General features: G+C 42.0%; 2 protein-coding genes across 2 annotated transcripts in view; one reads left to right on the top strand and one right to left on the bottom strand.

Moving 5' to 3' along the window:
* tenm1 (teneurin transmembrane protein 1) overlaps window positions 1-18,194 on the top strand; it is a 281,619-nt gene extending 263,425 nt beyond the window's left edge. Inside the window, exons 31-38 of the mRNA XM_007554794.2 lie at window positions 1,254-1,547; window positions 3,499-3,743; window positions 4,311-4,453; window positions 8,270-8,481; window positions 9,794-10,095; window positions 11,609-12,315; window positions 12,987-13,129; window positions 16,618-18,194. Of these exons, the coding sequence (XP_007554856.1) occupies window positions 1,254-1,547; window positions 3,499-3,743; window positions 4,311-4,453; window positions 8,270-8,481; window positions 9,794-10,095; window positions 11,609-12,315; window positions 12,987-13,129; window positions 16,618-17,373 (2,802 nt within the window). The 3' untranslated portion in view covers window positions 17,374-18,194. The remainder of the gene's footprint in view (window positions 1-1,253; window positions 1,548-3,498; window positions 3,744-4,310; window positions 4,454-8,269; window positions 8,482-9,793; window positions 10,096-11,608; window positions 12,316-12,986; window positions 13,130-16,617) is intronic.
* A 658-nt stretch (window positions 18,195-18,852) lies between these two features.
* On the bottom strand, window positions 18,853-25,722 carry LOC103139924 (SH2 domain-containing protein 1A-like). Its single transcript, XM_007554796.2, has 3 exons — window positions 25,276-25,722; window positions 24,579-24,642; window positions 18,853-22,394 (listed from the first exon to the last, which is right to left on the bottom strand). Exons 1-3 carry the CDS (start codon window positions 25,410-25,412, stop codon window positions 22,125-22,127), a joined length of 471 nt encoding a protein of 156 aa, XP_007554858.1. The 5' UTR covers window positions 25,413-25,722; the 3' UTR covers window positions 18,853-22,124.
* Between the last annotated feature and the right edge of the window lie 474 nt (window positions 25,723-26,196).

Genomic DNA, 26,196 nt, shown 5'->3' with positions numbered 1-26,196 from the left:
ACAAAGCAGAAACGTTACAGCCAACGCAAGAATGGGAACTTGACGGTTGACTGATGAGCTGACGGTTCACAGGTTCCTTTATCGTAGCAGTGTGTTAACAGAAAAAAATTGAGTGGAAGGAAAAAGTCTGGTCGAAGAAGTAAAAGAAACTGCAGCATTGAGTCAGTGGTTTAAGAGGCCATGTGCTACGTCCCTGATGAAAGCCGCTGTTTAATCAGAGTCATTTTAGCTGACATAAATATTAAAGTCAGTTTTGTATTTTATTTGGAAATCAGGGTCCCAGATTCTGAGTTCATATTAGGACATAATCCATGTTGCTTGAGGTCCAGCGTGACATTTCTAGAGTCAGAAATCGTTTGGGAAGTCGCGTCATCCGCTGGCGTTGGTCCATTGAGTTGTAATGAATCAAAAGTAAGTGCAGCAATCCTCCTTAAAGCCTTTGAGCTCTTCCTGCTTTGACTTTTTCAGTATCATTTCTGTTAATAATCCATGTTTCATATTAATCCTTCAATAATAATCACATTTTCTGACTAAGTAAAGTTTGGATTTTTGTTCGCTCTAAGACACAAACAGCTAAACAAACAAAAACAAAAAGTCATTAAAACGTATCCCTCTGTGGTTACAATAAATCCACGTTTAAGTGCCACCTATTCAACCGAATTGTTGAAATCAGCTAACTTTGCAAAGATATTCTAATTCACTCCGCTGCACTTGTAAATCTTCTTTGCTTCAACACTTTGTCATTTCCATTTCCTTTACAAACAGGGAGGGATTGTCCCCTCTCTCTCTCTCTGTCTGCTGTTCAGCGGTGCGAGCAGCACTTCAACTTCACGTTGCACAACCCTCTGGACGAACCGAGTCTGAACTCGGTGGGTGTGGGGGCCGACGGGTTAAATGACTCGATCCTGGCTTCCCAAACGCATCCATCAACAGCGACGCCTCCCCCGTTTTGCAGCAGAAAGCACATTGCATAGTCAGAATATTTTATTAGAAGCTGACATCTTATCTTACGGCTGCTAATTAATTTGCAATCCTCAGGACTTTTCTCCTCTTATTCGCGAGGTAATTTATTACTACTGTTATTATGCAGTCTGGATTTGCTCCAAATGTCACAATTAATTTATTTGAGCTTTGCTTGTCTCAGACAAGCCAGCTATTTTCTTTTTTATTTTTTTTATTTAATAAGCCTGCTTCCTCATTCAGAGTTTATGATTATTAAAAAAAGAAAAGTTTTATTCTGTTGTTCTTTTCAGGCTCACAACAGGAACCTGCTTTCCATAGACTTCGACCAGAACACCCGGGTGGGGAAGATCTACGATGACCACAGGAAGTTCACCCTGCACATCCAGTACGACCCGCTGGGCCGGCCCGTCGTCTGGTCGCCCAGCAGCAAGTACACCGAGGTGAACATCAGCTACTCGGCCGGCGGGCTGCTGTCGGCCATCCACCGTGGCGAGTGGTCCGAGCGGCTGGAGTACGAGAACGACCGGGTGGTGTCCAGGGCCTGGGTCAACGGCAAGATCTGGAGCTACACATACGCAGACAGAGTGAGGAAACGTTTTAACAGAACCAGCCCGTATTGACTCTCCTCTAAAGGCAGCCGGTGTCTCTTAAAGTCGTCTAACACATGATGCAAACCTGGTCGTTCACCTGAAAGTGAAACCAGTGCTTACCAGATGAAAACCACTTCTGTTGCGGGAAACAAATGTTGGAAGTTGAAAGCATGTAAGCTGATCTGCAGCACCTCTTCCTCCTTTACCATCCTCTTAAAGTTATTCTTTAAGATTCCCTGCTTTTTTCATGTGTATCCTTTTTTTTTAAATCTTTGAAATCTGCTGTCTGTAAATCTGGATAACAGCTACAAGCCTCTGAGAGCATGAAAATCACCAAGAATATTCTTTGTGACGCATAACAGAACCCAAGTGGGTTTTGAGCAGATTGACAGGATCTTTTTTTCTTTTTTTTTCTTGTTGCAGAGTTGTGAAAATAAAACAGCAGTTTTCTGAAAGGGGCTTTTACAGTAAACACTGCGGTGCTTTGACAGATGATCTGATGCAACACGAAATGCATTAAATGAGACGGATTGATCCGAGCTTAAAAAAACCTACCGGAATAGTTTAGTCGGAGTTAAACGCAGAGTCTACGTTGCAGCTGAAACCGATAGCTGCTTCTACGATGCAGAGAAAGTTTTTCAAGAACTTTTTCATGTTTTCACACGTTAAGCACACAGACATCAATATATCGCGTTGGGATTTTTAGCGACTAAAAGACAAAAAAGGAAAGAAAATGTTTTGTAAATGATGCACTTACACACTGTCAACCTGCGTGTAAGTACATCTTTAATTACACAAGAAAACATTGAAGGTGTGAAGTTGTGGGGAAGCTTAAACCATAGTTTGACAAAAAGTGGTATTGTAATCTTTGAGCATGTCAGGGAATATTGGTTTGATATTACAAAGAGTTTGGGACATCTGAAAAACTAACAAGACATGGATAATAAATAATCAGTAAGAGATCCGAAGTAGCTAAATCTGATTTCAAGTCACTGCAAAGCAGATGTTTCGCTCTAATGAGACCAAAATGTAATGAAATTTGTCAAATGTACGCTTAGTTATGTGTGCTGGAAAGCCACGTAAACCAGGCCCAAACATAAAACACAGTAGGAAACCTAACAACACACGTCACCCTAATTCCACATGCCCACAGTGAAACATGGAGGTGGCTGCATCATGCTGCGGGGATGCTGTTCATCAGCAGAGACAGGAGAGTTGGTCAGATAGTTGATGAGAAGACAAATGGAGCATAAACTGGTCAATACTGACCAAACTTTTCAGATTTTACCTGGTAACAAACGTGAACTTTTTCTTCTACTTGACTATTAAATAAATAAATATGACTAAATATTCCTACATAGACTCTCGATAAAATATGCTTAAGCTTTTAATTGCAGTGTTACAATATATGAAGAAACAGAACCAAACGTGGAGAAGGAGCATTCAGCTTCTACGCTCCACCAATCTGGAACAAACTTCTAGAAAACTGCAAAGATGCTGAAACACTGAATTCAATTAAATCTAGGCTAAAAACAAACAAACAAACAAAAACCCACATCTTATTAATAGGAACACTGATGAGTATATTTTATGTACAACTTGCTTGATGATTTTGATGATGGCATTTGATAAATTTGTATTGTTTATTACTCATTTCCTAATTGGTTACTGTATTATGTTTTTATAGTGTGAAGCTCTTTGAACTGCCTTCTGCCTGAAATCTTCTATACAAAGAAACTTGACTTGACTTGAACATATCCAAGGTTTACTTTTGCAAAGCAACATAAATGAATAAATAAATAAATAAATGAATAAATAAATAAATAAATAAATAAATAAAGGGTTTCTCCAACAGAACAGGGTCAAAGTAAAAATAAAAACTTGACAAAACCTCCATGAAGCCACTCAGAGCTCCTTCTTTGTCCTCCTCTGCGTGTTCCCGCAGTCCATCATGCTGCTCCTGCACAGCCAGCGGCGCTACATCTTTGATTACGACCAAACGGACCGCCTGGTTGCCGTGACGATGCCCAGCATGGTGAAGCACGCCCTGCAGTCGCTGCTGTCCGTCGGCTACTACAGGAACATCTACACCCCTCCGGAGAGCCAGGCCTCGTTCATGCAGGACTACACGCTGGACGGGCGCCTGCGGAGGACCCAGTTCCTGGGGACGGGCCGCAGCGTCATCTACAGGTACGGTTCCCCATGGCAACGCGGGGCTTTTCACTCTACTCTACTTTGGCACAATCGCTGCATGTGTAAAAAAAATTAAAAAAAAAACACATAAAAGAGATTGCCTCAGTGGGAGTGCAGTAGTTAAAGGCTAATCTTAAAAAGTAGCTCACACAACCTGCTGTCCTTACCAATGACACCGAATGAACGAACCAGGGAGACGGGTTCGAGGTCAGTACCGCCTATGATTGCTTCTGAGCGCCGTACTGAGCCAGACACCACTGATCTTATCCGGGCGTGTTGTATATTCCCGACACTCCTCGGACCGCGTGAGAGCGGCGTTATGAACGGTGCCGTTTCCGAGACCTAAAACGCCACGACTTCGGCAGTAAATGCTCCCGATTCTGATGAAACGTTGAAGAACGATGCAGCCTCTTCCTCAACGGCCCCGAGGGATCTTTGGATTATTCATTCCACGTAGCACGGCTGCTAAAATTGAAAATGAAATGCATTGTGTTGAGCTCGAGTGTAATACTTCTTTTTCCACTTCTGCTTGTTTTCCTGTTTTTCGTTGTGTTTTGTATAAAGGTACACACCTGCAGCGAGGCTCTCAGAGGTGGTGTATGACTCCACCCTGGTGACCTTCACCTACGACGACGCCTCCGGCACCGTCAAGACCATTCACCTCACCCACGACGGCTTCATAAGCTCCATACGATACAGACAGACGGGTATGCTGCCAAAATGTCTTCCGTTGTTTCTTTTTTTCACACATTTTCATCCTTCTCACCTACAAAAGCCAAGTAAATACAAAAGTCAGGCTGTTCAAACTACCCCAATCCACTCTTTGTTGCAAATTTTGAGGTGTTTTCAAGTTAAAACAGTGTGTTTAATGTAAAGCCACAGCATCTCAATAAGGTTTAAGCGCAGAGATGGACTGCATTGGATCACTGTTCTTTGAGTTTAAGGTCACAAACGGATGCACAAATATTCTCCTTTACACTGAAAAAACATAAAATCGTAGTAGGTATTTTTGGTCCAGCTTCTACTGTAAGCAGCTTAGAATTAAGACAAAACTAACTTACAACTAACTTTATTAATCAAAATGTGATTATTTTGATTCATAATTACATAATTAATCTAAATCAGATAATGTCATTGTTCCGAAGCTGGCTAAAATAAGCTCATATCTACTGTGTTTATCCTGAAGGCCAAACTGACATCATCGATCTCGGCTCCAGCCGTCCAAATCCACTCAGCAGAGGCGAATGATGTCATTCACTTCCCTCTTTCGCCTCGTGTGTTGTCGAGCATCCAGCCAGACTAATGTTCTGAGAGCCGGTCAGCAAAACTTTTCAGCAAGAAAAAGGAGTTTGTTTTGAATCAATAATTCCTTAATAGCGATGAAAAAGTACTGGTTTCACTGACAGATTATTTTCAAGACATTAACATATAACAAGACATTTTTCCCATATTGTAAGTGAAATAGTCTGTCAGTGGAGTTAGTACTTTTTCATCAATATTAAGGAATTATTTACTTAAAACAAGCTCCTGTATCTTCCTGAAAAGTTAGTTGTAAGTTAGTTTTGTCTTATTTCAAGTAAACTAAGACATTTGCACAAAAAACTAGACCAAAAATACTTTGTAAGATTTTGTGTCTTTGCAGTGTACAACAGATTTCAGATGGCATTCCTGCTATTGACCAATTAAATAAATAAATGAGAAATACAAAAATGTCCTCGAAACATTGTAACGGTATTAATATCTGACTCACTGGCATCTAACCAATATTTGTGTCAAATATATACACAGCTTTTTAATTACTTTTCTGCTTCCGGTGCTAAAGCAAAAAAGTATGCTTTTTTGATTAATGATTTCACCGATTAATCATAAAATCGGTGAAACAGCTGCTGTATCTCGCTAAATAAACCCTGACATCTGATTGGTTAACCTGTACAGCAACTGATCTACAGACTAGTCAAACTTTCTACAGCCGCGTCCGTCTCACTTCACTGATTTCAACTTGTTTCAGCGGCACTTGACCATAAAACAAAACCATATGTATAAAAGAAATGCTAAGAAATATTTTTCTTAAAATATTAATCACATAATTAATCAAAAATAAGTTAATGTCATTGTTCTGAAGTTGGCTAAAATAAGCTCATTTTCATCAATACAGTGATCCCTCGTTTTTCGCGGGGGTTGCGTTCTGAAAATAACCCACGATAAGCAAAATCTGCAAAGTAGTTACATTTATTTTTTACAATTATTATACAGCATAATTAAATACTCTACATTGAAACCAAAGAACAAAGCATGTTTTCAGGTCAGCGGATGTGCGTGTGCATCAGTCGGGCCTCCAGATCTCGTCAACCGAGCCTCCGGTCGGGTTTTGCTGCCTCTGGCCGCAGTTTTTTCAAGCAGGCATTCAAAGTTTCAGTTTTCATCTCCTGAATGGCCAGTCTGTATTACGTTAATTTAAATACTGTAACGTTATTGGCACACAGGTATAGAAGAACCACAGAGACTGTGTATCCAATCAGGACTCAGAACACAATGCTCTGTGAAAAAAAACTGCACAAAAATAATTTCTGCAAAGCAGCAAGACCGCGAAAAGTAAACCGCATTATAACGAGGGATGACTGTAGTCAGTTGTTAAAACTAACCTAAAAATGAACAAAAATAAAATCACACATTGTCTTAAATTACACAATAAAATTACAAGAAGCAATGAGAGACATAAACAAATAAAAGCAGAGTCATTTTTGATCCAGTGGGATTGAAAAATCATATATTTATATATTTTCTTATTTCAGATCACTTCAGATTAAGGGTTCAATCCTGGGCCTTCACTCTACTGCGCCTCTGAGTCAAGTGACCCGGTTTTGTCCTACGTCGGCGTCTGTGGCGCTCAGTTCCAGGAGCTATTTCTGCTCTGTAACCGTAGCCGTTGTCTTAAAGCTGCTTCTCTGCTAGCCAAACTTATCTTTGCCTAATATTCACAGTTTAAATCAAAATCCTTTTTTGAGCAAATGACCTCTGTACAGAGAGCAGGGGAAACCAGATTTCATCATAGATCTCAAACTCTCTAGTCTGGCTTTGAGTCAGACAGCGCTATTTCATCTGAGACGGAGGCAGCCACAGTTAGAAGTGTGAATTGAGCCGAGCATGTTCAAGTGGAAGAGATTGTGGTCTACCACAACTTTGAATACAAGACCACCCCCAGGCCCATGAGCTGCGTCGCCTCTTCCTCATCTGCAAACCAACCCTGCCCCATCTATGTCTAAATATACGCCAGGGCAATAACCAGAACATTGGTTCTGGTTATTGCCCTGCTCTGAATAGCAACGGGTGTCGATTTGCATGGGGAACCGAAAACCCTTCGAAGACCCAATAGACCCAAACCAAATACAGATCCCAGTTAGAAGGGCGCAGCAGTAACCATGAGGTTGTATCAGGTCCGTCATTAGGAGCCTCAGCTGTCGGCAGCAGATAGACGCCGTCGTTGTTGACACAGCTCAGCAGCTCCTTTAACTTCCAGACTCTGTCCAGGGTCATTGCGAACACTCCTATCTCTCATACCGGTCCACTTCCCGTGCCTTTGTGATTGGTGAGCCACGATCAGGTGTCACTAATCTGCAGCTGTGTGTGTGTGTATGTGCGTGCGTGCGTACGCACATACACGCACATACACATACAAACTGTGTGTGTGTTTATTGCTTTGCCCTCCCCGTGAATAGACTCTCACCTTTCCTTTAACTGATCTCATTTCAGCAGAACAAACGGAGCCTTAGAGAGGGGAAGAGATAGCGGTAATTGTCCCTTGAGAGGAGACAAGGAAAAGTAAGGAACCCCAAAAGTGTAAAGAAGAGAAGCAGGCAAAGGGAGTAAAAGCTCTAAAATAAAAAATAAAAAAAGTGACAGCTCTGAGAAGTGACAGCTAGAGACGAACAGACTGCCAGCCTCCCGGGGGCTTCGGGAAAAGCCTCGCAGTTCGCTCTCCTGCGCCGCCTCCCTATTAGCCGAGGTTCCGAATCAACATTCCACGGAAAAATAAAAATAGGCAACGTAACGCTGATCCAGCTATCCGGCGGGCTCCAAAGCGAGACACTTAGTCATTTCAACTGCAATCAGAGTCATCTCAAATAGCTGCATAATGGTGTTTCATTAACAGGCCCCACCAAACACCCCCCAACTCCAACTCCGAAGCAGGATGAGTTGGCGCGGCCGGGCAGCAGAGGTGAAGGATGGTGTTGTTAATGCTGATGTCCTGACATTAAGGAGCACATTGGCTCATCAGCGCTATTGTCTTTGGATTTCATTATCTCCTCATATTAAAGGTCACCACTGGAAATGCCATAGCGGCGTGGACATAGTTGAGATCGAAAGGTTTGAACTGTGTCTGTTAACGACGGCAAATTAGCTTTTGATTTAAATTAATTCGGCAGTGTGAGGAGCGGCTCTAAATGCTCTGCGCTCAGACGCATGGGATGCATTCCTCTCTTTCATCTGCTAATGTGTTTTTTTTTTTCTTTTCTTTTTTAAAGGCCCCCTGACAAGTCGGCAAATCTTCCGCTTCAGCGAGGAAGGCTTGGTCAATGCCAGATTTGACTACAGCTACAACAACTTCAGAGTCACCAGCATGCAGGCGGTCATCAATGAAACCCCTCTGCCCATCGATTTGTACCGCTACGTGGATGTTTCTGGGCGGGTGGAGCAGTTTGGCAAGTTCAGCGTCATCTTCTATGACCTCAACCAGGTATGACACTATTGACTGGATTTTGCTGCTGTTCAAGCTTCGCTGGGCAAGATATTGACTAACATCAGTGGATTTTATTGGGATTTTATGTGGTAGACTAACACAAAGTGGTTGGAAATTTTTTTTTTTTTTTTGACAAATAAAAAGCCACTGAGCCAAACTCAGTGTGGTTCTGGACAGAAACATTTTAGAGGATTTAAGACAATTGTTGAGATTCACCTTCCAAGAGGGCGATGGCCCCTAAACATTCAACCAGAAACACAATGTTTGGGCCAGAGCATATTCATGTTTTAGAATGGTCCAGATCTAAATATGGCTAAAAATATTTGTCATGACTTAAATAAATGCTGTCAGAAACAATCTCAGTTCAGTCTAAGCTTGGGCTGTTTTCAAAATATGTTCAAATATGGAAGAAAGAATACCCAAAGGATTTATAGCTGTAACTGTAGTGCAAAGTTTCTCGAAAAAGCATTTAAAAAAATAAAAAAAAATCATTTCCTTCCACATTTCAGTCATAGAGCCCTTTGTGTCGATCTTTCACCTTTATTTATAAAATACATGAACATGTTTATTTGTATTACTGTGTGAACTGAACATGGTCCAAATCAGGTTTGTTATGAAACTTCCTAAGAAAAAAACGTGTTTGCAGTGGGTAACCATGGAGATTTTTAAACTGTCCTAAACAGAGCTTTCTAACCAAAGCGGATTGAGGAAGGAACCCCATCTGCTGTTCTTATTTTTTATTTTTATTTTTTTTTTCTTTAATTATGTAAAGCACCTTGAAATGCCCTGCTGCTGAAATGTGCTATACAAATAAAATTTGATTGATTGATTGATCGATCGATCGATCAATCACATGACCCCAAACACAGGCTGAGAATAAAAAGAGAAACCTGCAAGTGTTTGTTTATGCTAGTCATTACATGTACTGAATGTAATTAAAGACTTTGACTGATATCAAAGTTCAAAAAGACGATCAGGATAATAAAGGACATCCTTACCCTAATTCAGAAGCACCACAACTAAAGCTACAACCATCGGCTTTTAAATGAAAGGATGTTTTTTGTTGCTAAATTTTGGACAAACATCATTTTTGTTTGTGTGTGGTTTCGTGAACTGACGGTCTGACGGAAGAACGAGTCACGCTTCTCTTGAAGCTAAGACAGCGGGAGGGTTAAGACATGGCTGTTGTAAAAAAAAAAATAACTGAGGTCTTGTAGAGGCAATGAAGCCTTTAAGAGCCTTAAACTGTAGGGGAAAAAAGTTCCATTAAAATCTTTTGGTTACTGTGTCCTGTTTGTGCTTCTCCTAGGTCATCACCACCCATTTGATGAAGCACACCAAGGTGTTCAACTCCTACGGCCAGGTGGTCGAGGTCCAGTATGAGATCCTGAAGTCCATCGCCTACTGGATGACCATTCAGTATGACTCGGCAGGGCGCATCACCACCTGTGACATCAGAGTCGGCGTGGACAGCAACGTGACCCGCTACACCTACGAGTACGACGCAGACAGCCAACTGCAAAGCGCCTCGGTGAACGAGCGCCCTCAGTGGCGCTACGGCTACGACCTCAACGGGAACATCAACCTGCTCAGTCATGGAACGAGCTCTCGGTAAGTCGATATCTGCAACTCGCTGTGTGTTACATAAAAGTTTCACTGTTTTAAATCTACGCCACCCACATTGTTCAACAGACAACGGTAAACATTAATGCTTACTTAAATGAAGAACTTTCACAAATATAAAAGCCAATTGGAAGGAAAGGGATACTTTTAACTGTTCTTATAACAAGAAAAGATCTAGAAAGTGAGACAAATGTGTTTTTTCAGATCCAGACTCGATACTTTATTGAATCCACGTTTGCAGCGGGTCTTTTGGGGAATGTCTCTACCAGCCTTGCAATATTGGTGACTGACATTTTGCCCATTTCTCTTTGTAAAACCACTCGATCTCAGTCACATCGGATCAGAAGCGTCTGTGAACACCAGTCCTCACATTTTAACGTACTCTCAACTGAATTTAGCTCTGGGTTTTGGCAGGGCCATCAATGCTTTGATATGATCTATCTAACTGAAGCTCTGGCTGCATGTTTTAGGGTCACCGTCCTGCTAAATTTGAACCTCTGTCCCAGTTTCAAATCTTAAGTTCTGATCAGCTTCCCTTATCAAGCTTAAGAAAAGCCACACCTCCATGTTTCACTTTGGAATAATAGCTGAACGGCATTTTGGATCCCACACATAATGTTTTTCATTTAGGCCAGAAAGTCTCATTATGCTCTCATCTGAGCAGACGCCTGCTTCCACGTTTTCCAGGTGCTCTGCATGGCTTGTAGCAAACAGCAAAATAAACCTCTAACAGCTTCTTTTCAACAATGGCATGTTTCTGTCACGCTCTTATGAAGACCAGATTTGTAGATTGCATGTTTACTGAGATTATATTGAGCTCATTTTAGTAATAATGTGAGTAGTGGAGGTAATTGGTTGCAGAGGACTTTATTTGGGGGCATCTGAGTAAAAAACTGATTTAACGTTTAACGTAAAAAAAATAAAAAATAAATAAAAAATCCAACCCAACCCAACCCATGGGCCTTGTGTCCAGGTCCGATCTGACTAGTTAACTTTTATTAAAAGCCAAAGTAGGCAGGACGTATTATTTTAATTAAGATTTTACTACTTTCATTTTGAGACCACCATTTACATAAACAGTGCAACTTTGACCCATTTTTAGCTTTTGTTTAGCGTGCAAATCAGCTTGGATGTGCGATTGATCGGAGCGGAGCAGGATAGAGCTTTCTTTATTACCTCAACAGGAAAAATGATCTGCTCCTCTATTTGGACTGTAAAAAGTTGATTAACAGAACTTTATATGGTGCATTCTCGTCTGAGCCTGACCCGACTATCAAGCAAATCATTTTGAATATCACATCAGATCAATATAACCTCAGCTGAGAAAAGGCCACACTTTTCAGATTTTGTTCACAAAACATCCTTTCACTTCTCTGTGCCAACACATTAAAAAATCTGAAAATCACATGCAAAGAGTGTCGCTGTAACCTGACAAAATGTGAAACAGTTCAAAAGGGCGTTGCCAGCCACTGTCTGAAGTAACGGATCTTCGTTTCCCAAGGCTGACGCCACTGCGGTACGACCAGAGGGACCGGATCACGCACCTCGGGGAGCTGCAGTACAGCGTGGACGACGACGGCTTTCTCCGCCAACGAGCCAACGACCTGTTCGAATACAACTCCAACGGCCTGCTGACCCGCGTCTTCAACCGGGCGACGGAGCGCACCGTCTGGTACCGCTACGACGGCCTGGGCCGCCGCGTGGCCACGAAGAACAGCGAGGGCGAGCAGCTGCAGTTCTTCTACGCCGACCTGTCGCACCCCACCAGGGTGAGCCACCTGTACAACCACAGCAGCAACCTGATCACGTCGCTGTACTACGACCTCCAGGGCCACCTCATCGCGATGGAGCTGAGCAGTGGGGAGGAGTTCTACGTCGCCTGCGACAGCGTGGGGAGTCCCAGGGCGGTGTTCTCCAGCAAGGGTCGACTGGTCAAGGAGATCCTCTACACCCCCTACGGGGAGGTCTATCAGGATACCAACCCCGACTTCCAGCTCACCATCGGCTTCCACGGGGGATTGTACGATCCGTTCACGCGGCTGGTCCACCTCGGCAGGCGGGATTACGACACCCTGGCCGGTCGATGGACTTCACCGAACCACGAGCTGTGGGGCGAGCTGAGCAGGGAGCCCAAACCGTTCAACCTGTATGCCTTCAACAGCAACTGCCCGGTCGGGAGGGTGGAGGAGGTGACGCAATTCACAACAGGTGGGTTTTTGCACGCTCTTGCCGTACCCGAACCAGAACCTGACAGACAGACAGATAGTGGGAGTCGCGAGCAGATATTTCTCTTGATGACACCTACCCTCACACCTCCTCGTGTAAGAGAAACATCTGCCACGAAGAGTGAGTGAACAGGGGCTGCGCAGCTAACCACAGGTGAACTGCATGTCGCAGAAAGGAGATGTGACAGCAAAGGATAGTCGCGCCTCTGATCGCATTGTTTTTTAACACGGTCTAGCGGTGTTTTCTTCTATGCAACTGTCAACACAACACTATTGCCCCCCGAGAGATGAAATAGAAGCTCGGGTGAGGGAAAGAGATGAAATGAGAGAGCAGAAGATGAATACAGGATGCAGGGGGGGGCGTTTGTCCTTCTGGTTAATGGAACATTCATTCGGCCTGTCACGTATTCCTGCAGCAGGATTGTTTGTAGCAGATGGAATCTGTATGTGTCTGAGCGACTCGTCTCTGCCTCGCATTATGCGCAAAGATTGTGTGATTTCCTGTGCAAGGTGTTGCTTTAACCGGCCTTATGACTTTTTGTTTGCTTCGCAGTGTACACAGTACATTTGAAGTCTTTCCCTGAATGCAATTTTCTCTTTCCGTATATGTGTGTGTGCGTGTGTGTGCATGTGTGTGCACGTGTGTGTGTCCAGACATTGGAAGGTGGCTGCAGCTGTTTGGCTTCCAGCTTCATAATGTTGTCCCGGGTTTCCCAAAGCCTGAAGTGAGCAGAATGGAACAAACATATGAACTGATGAAGACCCAGACAAAGACGCAGGACTGGGACTCCAGCAAGGTGAGAATTTCCTACCTGAACAAAAACACTGCATTGTTTGGAAATAAAAAATAAAAATCTTGATGTCTGAAAGTCGTGACGTATAAACTAGCTTTTCAGCAAAACTATATCTAACTGGATGTAGGCAGTATGACCCGCCTTCAACTTTTCTGTATTCTTCCTTAGGATTTATTAATTATCTCCAAAACATTTTATTCAACGTAGCACAACTTTTCCAGAGCCGCGGACGAGGCAATTAAAATTTCAACCAGGCTGGGATGGGCTGTGGCCCGAGGACGCATCCTCTGAGCAGTCATGCTTGAAATGGGTTGTTGGTTTCAAAGTAGAAAATTAGCACATTTACAAATAAACATTAACAGACTATCTGCTTGAACATTTAATATTTTATCCACCCTCTTTATGCGCCTCACTTAAGGCCTTGAGAAAAGCATTCACTGGCTTTTCTTGGTTGTTTTTCATGAAACCATAGAATAGATAATTTCCGGACTCCCTTTGTGTCACAGGTACAGATGCTCGTGCCTTGGATTGTGTCTCCTTAAAACAGGCACAGATATCCTCTGGGATTTTGCCCGTATCTTAAGATGTAACTGCCCCAGTGGTTTTTAAATCCAAACCTTGATCTAAACGTTTCTGTAGACAAATTGTTCTCTGCCTGAAAAGCTGGGGCTTTGGTTTAGAAGTGAAGTTCTACGTCAAACCTGGAAGCTGTTCTTTCATTTCAGTTTCTACTCTTGAGAAAAAGAGACCTGAACATCCTTTCTCTTTGTTTATTGTAACTGACCATTCCTTCAATTTGCACAAAATTCCCTGACACTTCCCCACGACAAACCGGCCCAGATATGAATTATTTTTAGTACTATCATGTATTCAGCACATTAAAACCCCTTCAAAAATGTTTCCATCCTAGTATCACAGATAAATGGTGGCTGCAACCTTTCTTTTTTATTTTTAAATACAACTTCTCCAAATGGAGCAGTGAATTTGTCAAGGATGAAGCAAAAGAGGCCAAATATTACCGTAGAGGAGCAGCACGACTTCAGAGTGGATATTAAAATGTCTGCATTTGGTGAGCAATATAAAGTAAGAGCAACCCGGACTATTCCTTTTGTAGACGGACAGAAGGAGGTATTTTAATTATATAGATACAAAAACATCATTAGGTCCTATTTGAGCACAAATGCTTAAAGAATATTCTCCTCACCAGGAATCACCACAGTCGTGGTAGGTCTATGCTGTCTGCTTTTGGTCAAATTAAGTCCAGTGTTAGGAGCAACAGTGCAGTCCACCAGTGGCCCATCGTGTTTTTGTGTTAAGAAAATATTAAAAGTTACAAAAATTGGAACTAGTGCTTGAGGCCGACTGCGCAACAGGTGCACACGCCCTCAGCCTAGCTTAATTCATCTGTACTGTCACTATAAAGAGCCCTATTTAAAATAAACAAACATCCTGGTGGAGGGGCAGCTAACGTCTGGTGACCCGCAAGGCTAATAGTACCCTGAAATTTAAAGCATCAATAAATGTTACTATTTGCTGTCCTGCTAAGAGGTGAGTCTTAAATCGAGTTGACCTGTTTGCATGACAACACTAATGCCAAACACATACTTGAGCACTTACAGGGAATAAGTTTCACTGCCTTCAATTGGCAGAGCTAAAGAAAACAACTCAGTCCAAATGAGAATCTGTGGTTTGCCTGACATTGCTTTATGCAAGCAGAACCTGTCCAGACAGATTTCCACTCTCAAATGGGCAAAACTCAAACTGGGCAGAGGGTCCATGTTAAGAGATATACCCCAAATAATGCTGTGAAAGTGAAGCTCGGCTGCATACGGGGTGTGGGTAGGAGTCTCGTACCATGTGGTTAGCAAACTTTTCTAGCTCAAGTGATTGGCTGTATAGATTAAACTTTTGCTACGACAGAAAACTCAAATAAAACAGACTTTTGAAGCATAAAAAAAAAAACATTAGTGAAATGAATAAGCAGTTAGTTGAGTTGAGCAAATAAAAATCTTGCCAGTTATTTCTTTCTATGCCAAGCATTCATGTTCCTGATTCATTTTCTCCCATAATTACTCATCAATCTAATTCATTTAACATTTTGAGACAGCTTGTAAGTGGAGGCCAAAGTCCTCCGCAGACGCACAGAGAAACTAATTGGCTGCTGATTGTGTGTCATTTCCTGGACTTAGAGTTAGTTTTCTAATTGACAATAAAAGCTTAAATCACCCAAAAGTGAATGATAAGTCATTCACTTCAAAGACTGAAATTATTAGTTTGTATTTTTTGATTTAATTTTAGAGTTTATTGGCAGCCTCTTCTTAAGTAGAAAATTTTAGTTTTGTGTCTTTTGCAAAGTGACTGTTTGGTTTTATTTTATTTATTTTTTTATTTTTTTGCTGTTTTGCGACCATATTTCCAGGTCCTGGCAGGATTAAACAGGAACACTTTAGTTGAAGGGGTGTGCCCAATACTAACTTTAAATTAAGTGTCATTTGGTGAATGACACTTTTAATGCATTGAAAGTGTCAACGTTGGGGCGGGTAAAGTGTGCGACCCATTTACGGAGGCCTCAGTCCTCCTCGCATTTTCACATATTCGAGTCACATTTATATTTGCCACATCGTTCCCTTTTCTCACAACCTACTTTCTTGTCAATTCACTGTCAAATAAAGGCCACCAGAGCCAAGGAAAGATTTAATTGAAAAAGTATCAAATTTGCATTTAAAGCGTCATTATTTCCTGAATGACGTTTAATGATAACTGTTGTAAACATTCATGAGGACTCCTTCATGTCTATAGCTACGTTCATGCTGCAGTTCTTGATGCTGAACTCCAATTTTTTGTGAAATCTGATTTTGTTTTGCAGTCTCTCAGCATAATGCCGTAACGTAACGCAGTCACGAGACGCACAGTGAGCATGCTCAGTGCTTGCTAAAGTAAACATGGATGCTAATGGTGGAGTGTATCTTGCGATTTTAAAGTTGTTATCCAAACGGAGTAAGCACATTACCAACTTAATCCTTATCATCATCATCATCCGCCATGTTTGGTGTTTTTGTTCCCGCTTTCATCAATCAGGACGCAGAATGGTGACGTTTGTCGAGTATCAATGACTTTCAGGTCGGATGAACACGACCTGGCCGTACAGACAGGATTTAGGATTTTGGACCACATATCCAAGTCACCTGGGTCGCAATTGTAAAAATCTGATTTATGTTGTTCAGACCGTCATAAAAACATCAGATACGAGTCACGTAAGGGCAAACAAAATCGGATTTAGCTGCAGTGAACGTAGCTGATGACAGATGTTACAATGTTACAGTGTCACATCGGTCTGACCTCTTAAACCACTTATACGGTCGTGTGCATACTTCATTATTAGCAACGTTTGAATTAGCAATGTTTTCTACATGTAAAGGCAGCTACAATAAACATAAATCACAAAACATTAATCCCAGCTGCACAATATAAATGTCCCATTTTTTCCCTAGATGGTGTTGGGAATCCAGTGTGAACTGCGGAGACAGCTGAGGAGCTTCATCTCCCTGGAGAGGTTACCTCTGGTCTCCGAGCCCGTGGGCTCAGCTTGCCACCGGCCGTCTCGTCCTCCGCCCTTTGGCTCCCGACCCTTCATTCTTGGCCCCAACATCCGCTTTGCGGTGTCGCACGGTCGGGTGAGCGCGGAAGTCATCGGGGTGGCCAGCGAGGACAGCCGGCGGGTGGCGGCCATCCTGAACAGCGCCGTCCACCTCACCGGGCTGAGCTTCACCGTGCACGGCTGCGACACGCACCACTTCCTGCAGTCCCGTCCCATCGAGGAGGACCTCGCCCTGGGGCTGGGCGTCGGGGGACGCATCCTGGAGAGCGGCGTCAACGTGAGCGTGTCCCAAATGAGCGCCACGGTGAACGGCAGGACTCGACGCTTCGCCGACATCACCCTCCAGCAGGGGCCGCTGTGCCTGTGCGTGCGCTACGGTGGAACGGAGGAGGAGGAGAGGGCGCGGGTGAGGGAGGAGGCGAGGAAGAGGGCGGTGGAGGGCGCTTGGGAGAAGGAGAGGAAGCGGTTGGATTTGGGGGACGTTGGGAGCCGATCGTGGAGCGAGGCGGAGAAGCAGCAGCTGCTGTCCGGCGGCCGCGTTCAGGGTTACGACGGCTACTACTCCCTGCCTATAGAGCAGCAGCCGGAGCTGTCCGACTGCCCCTCCAACATCCACTTTATGACACTTAGCGAGGTGGGGGGCAGGTAACAGAGACACACAAACAGCCCCCCATCCCACCAAAGACTGCCTGTTTCTACTCTGCTCTGATTTGTTCTACTGTTTCTATACTTTACTGAAAAACAAAAAAGAAGACGATAACTACGGAGAACAAGAAGAGAGAATGGGGGGAGGGGAAAAAAACAAACTTCCAAATGCCTTTAATTGTGACAAAATGATGGTATTTTATTATTATCGTCCAGTTTCTCCGATTTCTAACAGTGGCACAAGCGGTGTGGTTTGGCTGTGGCTTTGCTTTTTGTATCCTGACTGACGGACGGACTGACTGATGGACTGACAATCTGCCATTTACTGTTTCAACACTGTTCAATCATTTGGGACCATGTTTAAAAACCACTGAACTACAAAGATGGAAGACTTAAGGGTGGCCAGTGAACGATCCTCTTCATGACTCCCATCACGAGCTCTCCGGTTGCCATTTGAGTTCCCCCCACTGGTTTACCTCGGATATACTACCGTTTACATATTGTGTAAGAGAGGCCTTGTTGACTCTGGCACTCCCCTTTAGAGAAGAAACCTGCTGTGGTTTCCACCTCTGGTGTGCTCCAACTGTAGTTTGTATGAGTGTGTATACTAAAATCAAGAATGTACATAGCCAGTGCTTTCACACTGAAAAAAAAAGTGCTCAACTGAAAATTATGTTGTTCATAAGTGTCAGTATTGTTAATCAATAGAAGATCTGTTACATTTTTTTGCAAAGATTATACATGGCTATAGTAATTATTCTCGCTAAAAAAGAAAGCTCACTTTATTGGGTTACAATGCTGATTAAAGTTATTATGTGTGAATTACCAGGTTGTTCCCTGAGATTTCATGTTACACTGGTAAAACAAATTGTGAAAATTCAGGAAATAAAATATGTGTATTGATTTTTAACCATTTCTTGATAAAAGAGTGATGTACAGTGGCGGTCCGACATTCACTATTCTTGGATTTTTCTCTGGAACGTGATTCCAAATTACTTGTGGAAACCTATTCACAGATTACTTTACAATAGTCAAACAAAATGCAGCTGGGGAAGCTGAAATACCCAGGCACAATGCTAGATGGCACGCTATTGGCTGGTGCTTGTAAACAGCCAATCCAGGAGCGCCATTTGTTTTCCTTGGTCCTAATTGGCTGAACCCTCAAAAGTAAAAAAATGGCTACTGCAGTTGTGGTAAGACAGTTTCCACTGTACGAATGACTGCATGGTGAACTATTGAAATGGGTAGTTCATGTTTTAGGGAGGGTTTTAGCTATTTATGTGCAGCTTTGGTCCTTAACCCCAAGAAACCTCTGTACTGCATCAGCTAAAAGGACAAAAAAAAGAAAGAAATACCAACCAGTTTTTAAAATCTACTTAACAAAATTCTTACTAATGTTTTTAGATTTTATATTGTCTAAAATGAAATTTTCTAGGTTCTACCAATCCTGTTTTACATCAACCTTAAATTAAAAAAAATGGAAAACATTGATCAATTTCTATTTTATTTATCAATTGCAAGTACAAAACATGGGAACAATAAACCAGGATAACAGTTTGTGCTGAAAATTTCTCAATCCAACATCTTTCTTAATATACATTTGCAACTTAAAAAGCTTAGCTGGATCGATACAGAAGCTATCTTGTAAATAATAATATAGTTTGACAGATTTCACAGTAATTTGCACAGTTTTACCGAAGCAGACAAGTCCCTTTTTTACTGCCAATGACATTGCAGCCAGACAAACATTGATGGTACAAGACACTGTTGTGAAGTCATCTACTTTGTCCTTAATCTTAAACATTAATACAAATAAAAATAGTGAGATATTAATAAGCTTCTACAAAATATGTTAAAGACAACCACAGCTTTTTGTTAGCAAAATCTGTCTCAAGGACAGCGCACACCAGCGGCGTCAGACATGCATCTATACACCCCTATTATTTTCTATTAATTTCTGGTCAGCTGCCAACACTAAAAGATGCAGCAATTGTTTCAAGCTCTCGGTATAATTCTGAGGAGCTGATTAATAAGCGTAAATGCTATTACATCTTGGTAGTTCTTCTATGGTTGTATTTTGGTGGAAAAGTAGAAGAGAAAATATAAATTTTTGAAGCTGAAAACTACATATGATCCGCAATTTCACCACTTTAAGGACAATGGCAATAAATATCTTGCCTGGTGATTAATTTCTCACGAGTGTAAATGAAAATGCTTGTAGAAGGAAGGTAATATTTGCTGCTGTTAGAAAGATTTACATAGTAAAGATTTTGCAGTATTACGAATTTATCTTAGTGTAGAAAGCAATTTATTTATGCTTCTTATAGTAGGCTATGGCACCTCGTGGCACAAATGGATAACTTTATTTAGTTCAAATCCACAAAAACGTTATTTTTCTGCACACATCAGCATGACGTATAATGACGTAATTTGGTGTCGCCGCTCTCAATCTGGGTTCCCCTTCAGGATTAGGAAGCTCGAGTAGCTAGTAAGTTTGACTTCAGCATTAGCATTGTGGCTAAACTAGTTGGTTTTGATTCTTTCTGAAGCTTGTATGACAGTTCTTGCACTTTACAATGTTATATTGACACAACGACTATAAACATATAACCTGACGAATGAGAATACATTTTGATTCGTTAAAAACCTTCAATTCAATTCTAATAAATTTGTTTAGCTAGGATAGTCACCTCTCCCCAAAGAGTAGCTCATGTTGTCCAACTAATACGCAGCTAATGTTAAAAACCGGTCACCGTTGATTTCTGTTGGTTGGTTTTAGTTCTACTTAATTATTTGTTCATTAAGAAGTGCGTAGTTACGAAGGAAAAGGTTGACTCTAGCGTTAGCTCTGTGGTTAAGCTAGCTAAACATGGATGCTAACTGAAATTCTTGCTCTAAATTAAGTTTCTCAACCAAAACTTCGATAATAATTAAAAAATGATAAAAAATAATAATAATAATTAAGCCCAAATTAATAACTCGGCCACAACCATCTCCTCTGGACAACACACACCATGTGTGTAGCTTATGTTATTCTCTAAGAAGTTTTACACTTGCAGCCAAAAAGCAGCTGTGTAATGAAATATGAATTCGCAAAATACAAAGATTTATAACAAAAGTGCAATAAGATACTCCTAAATAGAACCGGTCAGCTGGCATTTAGTGAAAACTGTGTACAGAATACCAGCTAACACTTTCGAAAACATATCAGAACCAAGTGAATAAACAGGAAATAACACGAATAATTGACATATTAAAATAAAAATAAACTGTCGAGTTGCTAAGCTGCATGTGATGTCGCTTGTTTTCTCAACTTAACAAAACAGTTAAATTGAAAAGTGGACTTGCTCTACAATAGACAAACTGGATTTAAAGTGAGTTTGTTAATAAAAAAAAATAGCTACCCGTTAGGTTAAACTCGTGTTTGTATAAAACTTAAAGACTTTAATCCCCTTTTCATTGCGAGGGAACTGTTGCTTGTTATTTCTCCGTGTGCCTCGATGGTCTCCTTCCCTTTTCCACCACTTTTTTTTTTTTTTTAGCCGGGCTCCCTCTTTGTTCTTGCTTCTCGGAAGTTGTAACTTTCAAATCTGTGCTGTCATTATCACCCATCATTATGGCTCAAACCGAGATATGCATGAGAAACCTGCGTCTGTCAGAAGCGAAGAAGAAGAAGAAGAAGAGGAGGAGGAGGTGGAAGAGGAGGAGAGAGAAAAAAAAGCACAGAGGAAGAGAAAGATATGTGACAGCTGAGGCTCAGCGAGTGGGCGGTGAGTGCAGAAGGGGCAGGACCTGGAGTTGGCTGTGCTGTTCGCTACAGCTTGTCTCCTCTCATTAGGAAATGCCAATCAGACTATGCTGCAAACCACTTCCAAGCTGAAGAAAAAAAAAGTACAAAAAAAGCAAACGTTAAAAAAAGTTAGTTTTCCCTTTTTTTTCTAAAAAAAAAGAAGAAGAAAAAGCAAGTTACCACTAATCCACCTCCCCTTCCCCCACTCGCTTCTCCCTCCCTCCACGCCGTCGCTTCGCCATCTGCCCAGCATTAATTGTCGCGCTTCTCTCTCCGTAGGCTGTGGACGGCGGCGCAGACACACAATGCATATGTTCTGACTGCGAACAGGTGATGTATACGTTTCTGAGTAGCAACGTTGCTGATCGACAGAAATGAGCCTCTTCCCATCTAAAACATATGCTCCACTAGATACTGTCCAAGCTCATCTCTGCTGCGGTGAAGAAGGAGAAAAAAAAAGAAAAAAAAGAAAAGATGGAGGGTCCTTTGGTTGCTAGGAGACCGCTGCACTGAAGAATAGTCTGGGCTGAGGATGCTCTCACTGTTTTCTCGCCTTTCTGTGTGTTCCTCACCCATGTTTTTTCTTGATGTCAGTCAGAAAAGTGACTGATTACACACACACACACACCTGCCCACCCCTACCCTACTGCAGTCAGCATTCTCCCCGTGAAAATCGCTACTTCAATATGTCAAATTGAATTTTTTTTCCCCACCACATTATGTTGTCAGTCCGAGGCTTTGGCTGTGTAAGCGTGACCTTATTTAAGAGAGCTTCTTTCAGACAAAATCGTTTATTTTCTTCGCCGCCCACTAACATTTTTTATTTTTTTTTGTCGTCAAACTCATGTGTGCAGTAATAGATATTAATGTTTCAGAGAAAAAGAAAAAAGAAAAACTGGCGGAAAGAAATGAGATTCGAGAACATTGAATTTTGGTGTTCAATCATTGTTTGGGTTCGACCCTCTCTAACCAAAAGCTTGCGCCACCTCCTTCTTGCCCCTGTTTTTCGGCTCCTGAGCGACGGGCGTCGCCAGACGCTGCAGGTAGGGGCTGTGGTTGGACGACAGGCCATTACCAGGCGTCTGCTGCTGCTGCTCCTCGGCGTGGGTCTGCGCCCGCCTCTGAGCCGTGACGGGGTAGAGCAGAGGCATGGCAATTCCCTGTCCCCGCTTCTGGAAGGCTGCTATCAGGTTCTTGATGTGCCGGAAATACCGCTTCGGCACACCGGGAGTCGTCTGAAAACAGAAGATGGGGGGTAAAAATAGAACTCATCACTCCGGTGATGTGGTGGCGGAGAGGAAGGAAAAAGACAGAAAGAAAAAAGAAAGAAAGAAAGAAAGGTGCTCCTACAGATTCAACATATGAAAGACAGACTGAAGGTGGAGGCGAGAGAAAAGTTCAGCGCACAAAGGAAATGGGAATCCTGTCAGTTAAATAATCCGAGCCACTGATCTCGAAAGAGTCCGCGTTAAAATATTAAAAGGCACCACATTAAAAAATAAAATGACGCGGTGGAGATAATATAAATACATAAATGCTGCATAAATAGCTTCAGAAGAGCAGATATTTGCAGGAGGAGATTCTCTCCTGAGGGGATTCAAAGCTAAACTTGGTAAATTTAAGATGTGCTTCTCTTTGTAAACATTCAGATCCCCTTGGAATTCTTTTGTATTTCTCAGCAAATGAAAAGCCTTACTTTTGTGGTTTTATGTGTGACATTTAAGATCCTTTAAGCACTCTATTACCCAAAGGGCTTTACTTGTAGAGTTAATAAAAAAAAGCAACAAATATCCTTTAGAAAAGTAATATGTGCTCCGAGACACGGCTAGAAAACCTGATAACTTCCAGTGAAAACCGCAAGAGTGTTTAAAATGTAGCTTCTCGTAAATTTAATGATTATTAAATACATTTAATATATTCAATATGTGGCAATATGGAAAATAAATGGGTAAATAAATGTACCCACTCAACAAAACGTGTCTTTTGCTCCTGAACTTATAAAAAAGTTATGGGCATCTAATATCTAACTGGGTTTAGGCTGGGAAATTTACTCTCAAGCATAAAATTTTATCACAATATTTTATAGAATTTATTGGGATGGCAAGTGATGATTAAAAGTATTTCTAATTTCTTTAGTCTTTTTTTTGTTACCAAAAACACACTAATAATGATCTTAAAATACATTCCTCTTTTCAAAATAGGCTCCTTCAGAACTACAGTTGCATACAGAAGTCATTTTTCCCCTCTAAGCTCCACACAGCAACTGCATTTTATCACATTTTTGGAAAATATCGACATTTACAGACTTTCTGATGGCCAGTAATCAGCCAGTTTCAGGGCGTTTTCAAACATCATCACTTGAATCGCGATCAATTTAACGATAAACGATACGATAAATGCTCGTCCCTCATTGAAATCTCTTCTTGTTCTGAATTTGTCATCAGACCAAGTGTGGTCAGCAAATGTTGGCACTGTTGTTTGTTTTGCAGCTTCCCTCCAAACGGCCCTGCATTATTCATAAGCCATATCTTACCGATCCCTTTCTCGCTTGTCTTTTTTTTTTCCTTTTACGTTGAGCGTTGCTAAAGAATTGCACTTTCACGACCGCTGTAATTTTGTCCTGGAAGGCCTTTAAAAGTGCATTACGTGCTTTCATTTACTGCGGTAAATGAAAGCACGTAATTCCCGTATCTCAGCTCTTACATCACGCTGTGAGAGCTGAGATAAAAAAAAAAATCCTTTGAATATGTTTTTAAACATCATTTAATCAAAGGTGGAGAGCACATCCCAAAGCGCCCACCCCCCCACCACGTCTCCCCAATAACACTTTCCATTAATAATGGAAAGTGTTATTGGGCTTGTAGGGGAATTCTTGTCATTGACGTCCAGCCTGGCGCTAGCTGTGAAAACGCAGCCCTAGAGGCTGCATCCTGCCTCAGATGTCGTATGGAGACATCGAGGGGCAACTCGGATGTCTCCATACGTTCAACGTTAGATGACGCACAACTACGCATCCCATCAGAAACACCGTCTTCAAATTTTGAGGAGTGAGGGTTTAGGGGGGTGTAGACTGCTTACAGGGTGATATTGCTGAAGGAAAAGAAATGCACCCATTTCTCTGTGCTGTCACATCTCAAATATATATTGAGAGAGAGAGAGAAAGAGAGGGAGAGTGTGAGAGTGAGAAGCAAAACGGGGGGAAAAAACAGAGAAAGAAAACATGTTTGCCTCAGATCCGCAGCTTGTTGAATTACTCCGACACAAAAACAACTTCTAACCTAATAAACAGCAACCGCAGCGAGGCAGACGTGCAGCTGCCATGCTGCTGGGGTGAGTATTTCTGGTGCAAAACGTGTCAGGATAAAAGCAAAAATTTAACAATAAAAAAACAACAAAAAGAAGTAGAAAAGATGTCTCACTTCTGCAGCCCACGAGCCCGCTTCGTCCTTGTGGAGTCTGTACGTGTAGACGTATCCTTTGCACCTGAACACAAACACACTTTTTTTGAGAATGAGCGTACATAGACTTTTTTTTTTTTCTTTTTTTTCTTTTTCAGTGGAGGGTGTGGGAAGGTGCTCAAGTGGAAAATAATGGCACCTTGCGTGACACATGGACCTGCTGGTAGAGTCTTGACTGCATAATTTTGTTAAATCTGACCGCTAAGTTGCATACACTCACACAGGAAAGTGGATATCTTTGCTGTTGATGCTGTCTTTCAGATAAACTGAAAACAAGGATGCACTTTATGAAATTCTTAGACTCACAAACAGCCTTCAAATCTTCAATTTACAAAAAAAATAACATGCTGTAAAACCAGAAAAACAACAAGAAAAAAAATGTCCAAGATCTCAGAAGGGCACATTTTTCTAGTACCATCTAGTATCTATCTGAGACGATGAGCTCATCTTCTTTTTACTTTTAATGACACAAGTTCCCCAGCAAGACTCACTTCGCTTTTAGCTTCTGATAACAGATGACAGAAACTGCTTGGGTTATCTGGCTTAATGCGGGGTTCTAAACGATTCCGTAGAACTGCCAGAAGACGGGAATTTGAGGATTTTCATGAAACTGCGTTGCTGTAGAACGAGGAGAAAAGCCAAGAGGCTGGATACTCACAACACACAGAGGCAGAAGACGCCCGGCACCGAGTCGCTGTCACGTACTAAGTAGCACCCGTCTCTCCCGTCCTGGCCCAGCCGCCTCTCGCCCTCCTCCTTGCCGATGGGTCCGTGGTAGACGGTCAGGTTCTCCATCACCGCTTTCCTCCAACTGTGCCTTTCGCTCCGTTCCTAAGTGCCAGCGCTGTTCTCTTTGTCTCTGCTCTCTGACTGCAGGCGAGCCCTTTTTGTCTTCCACTCAGAGCTGCACAAGTACAGCAGTTTTTTTTTTTTTTTCTTCCCCGGCCTTTTGCTTCTCAAACGTCTGCTCAGGGAATTTCAGCTTCAGACGAGGACCTTGACCTTCTTCTTCTTCTTTTGTTGTTTTAAAGATCTCCTTTTTCCACCTCACCTTCCAAAAAGCTGAAAGTCACTCCGTCTAACCTCTAACCTTTCTGATCTGGTGCCTTCGCAACCTTCCTCTGTCTTTATGAGGCACAGCGTTGCGCGCACATGCACACACCAAAATTGTGGGTTTGCATTTCTGTCAGGAAACGATTGTATTTTGCAACAGGAAATAACTTCAAAGATGCTTAACGGAACATTTCCACAACAATAAAAAAATAAGAGGCAGAAGAGAGGGATGAACAAAGGCAAAATTTCTCATTTCACACAAGAAAATGCATTATGCATTTATGCATGTGGAGTGAAACTTTTTTTTTTCCATCGCTGTTTGATTAACAGAAGGTTGCTTGTTCTGTTTCCATGAATAATGATGTACAATCAATCTGCTGAGGAGGATTTTGGTGAAGAAAATACAGTTTTGAATAAATATTTCTGGTTATGGAAGAGCAGTCCGATGACTGCATAACTTTATTTAGTCTTCTAGGGAAATAATACAGAATTATACCTCCAAAAACAATCATGCATCTTGAGCAAA

The sequence above is a fragment of the Poecilia formosa genome, unplaced genomic scaffold (assembly GCF_000485575.1).
Source record: "Poecilia formosa unplaced genomic scaffold, Poecilia_formosa-5.1.2 Scaffold66, whole genome shotgun sequence".
Taxonomy (NCBI): Eukaryota; Metazoa; Chordata; class Actinopteri; order Cyprinodontiformes; family Poeciliidae; genus Poecilia; species Poecilia formosa.
This window is presented reverse-complemented; position numbering and strand designations above follow the sequence as displayed.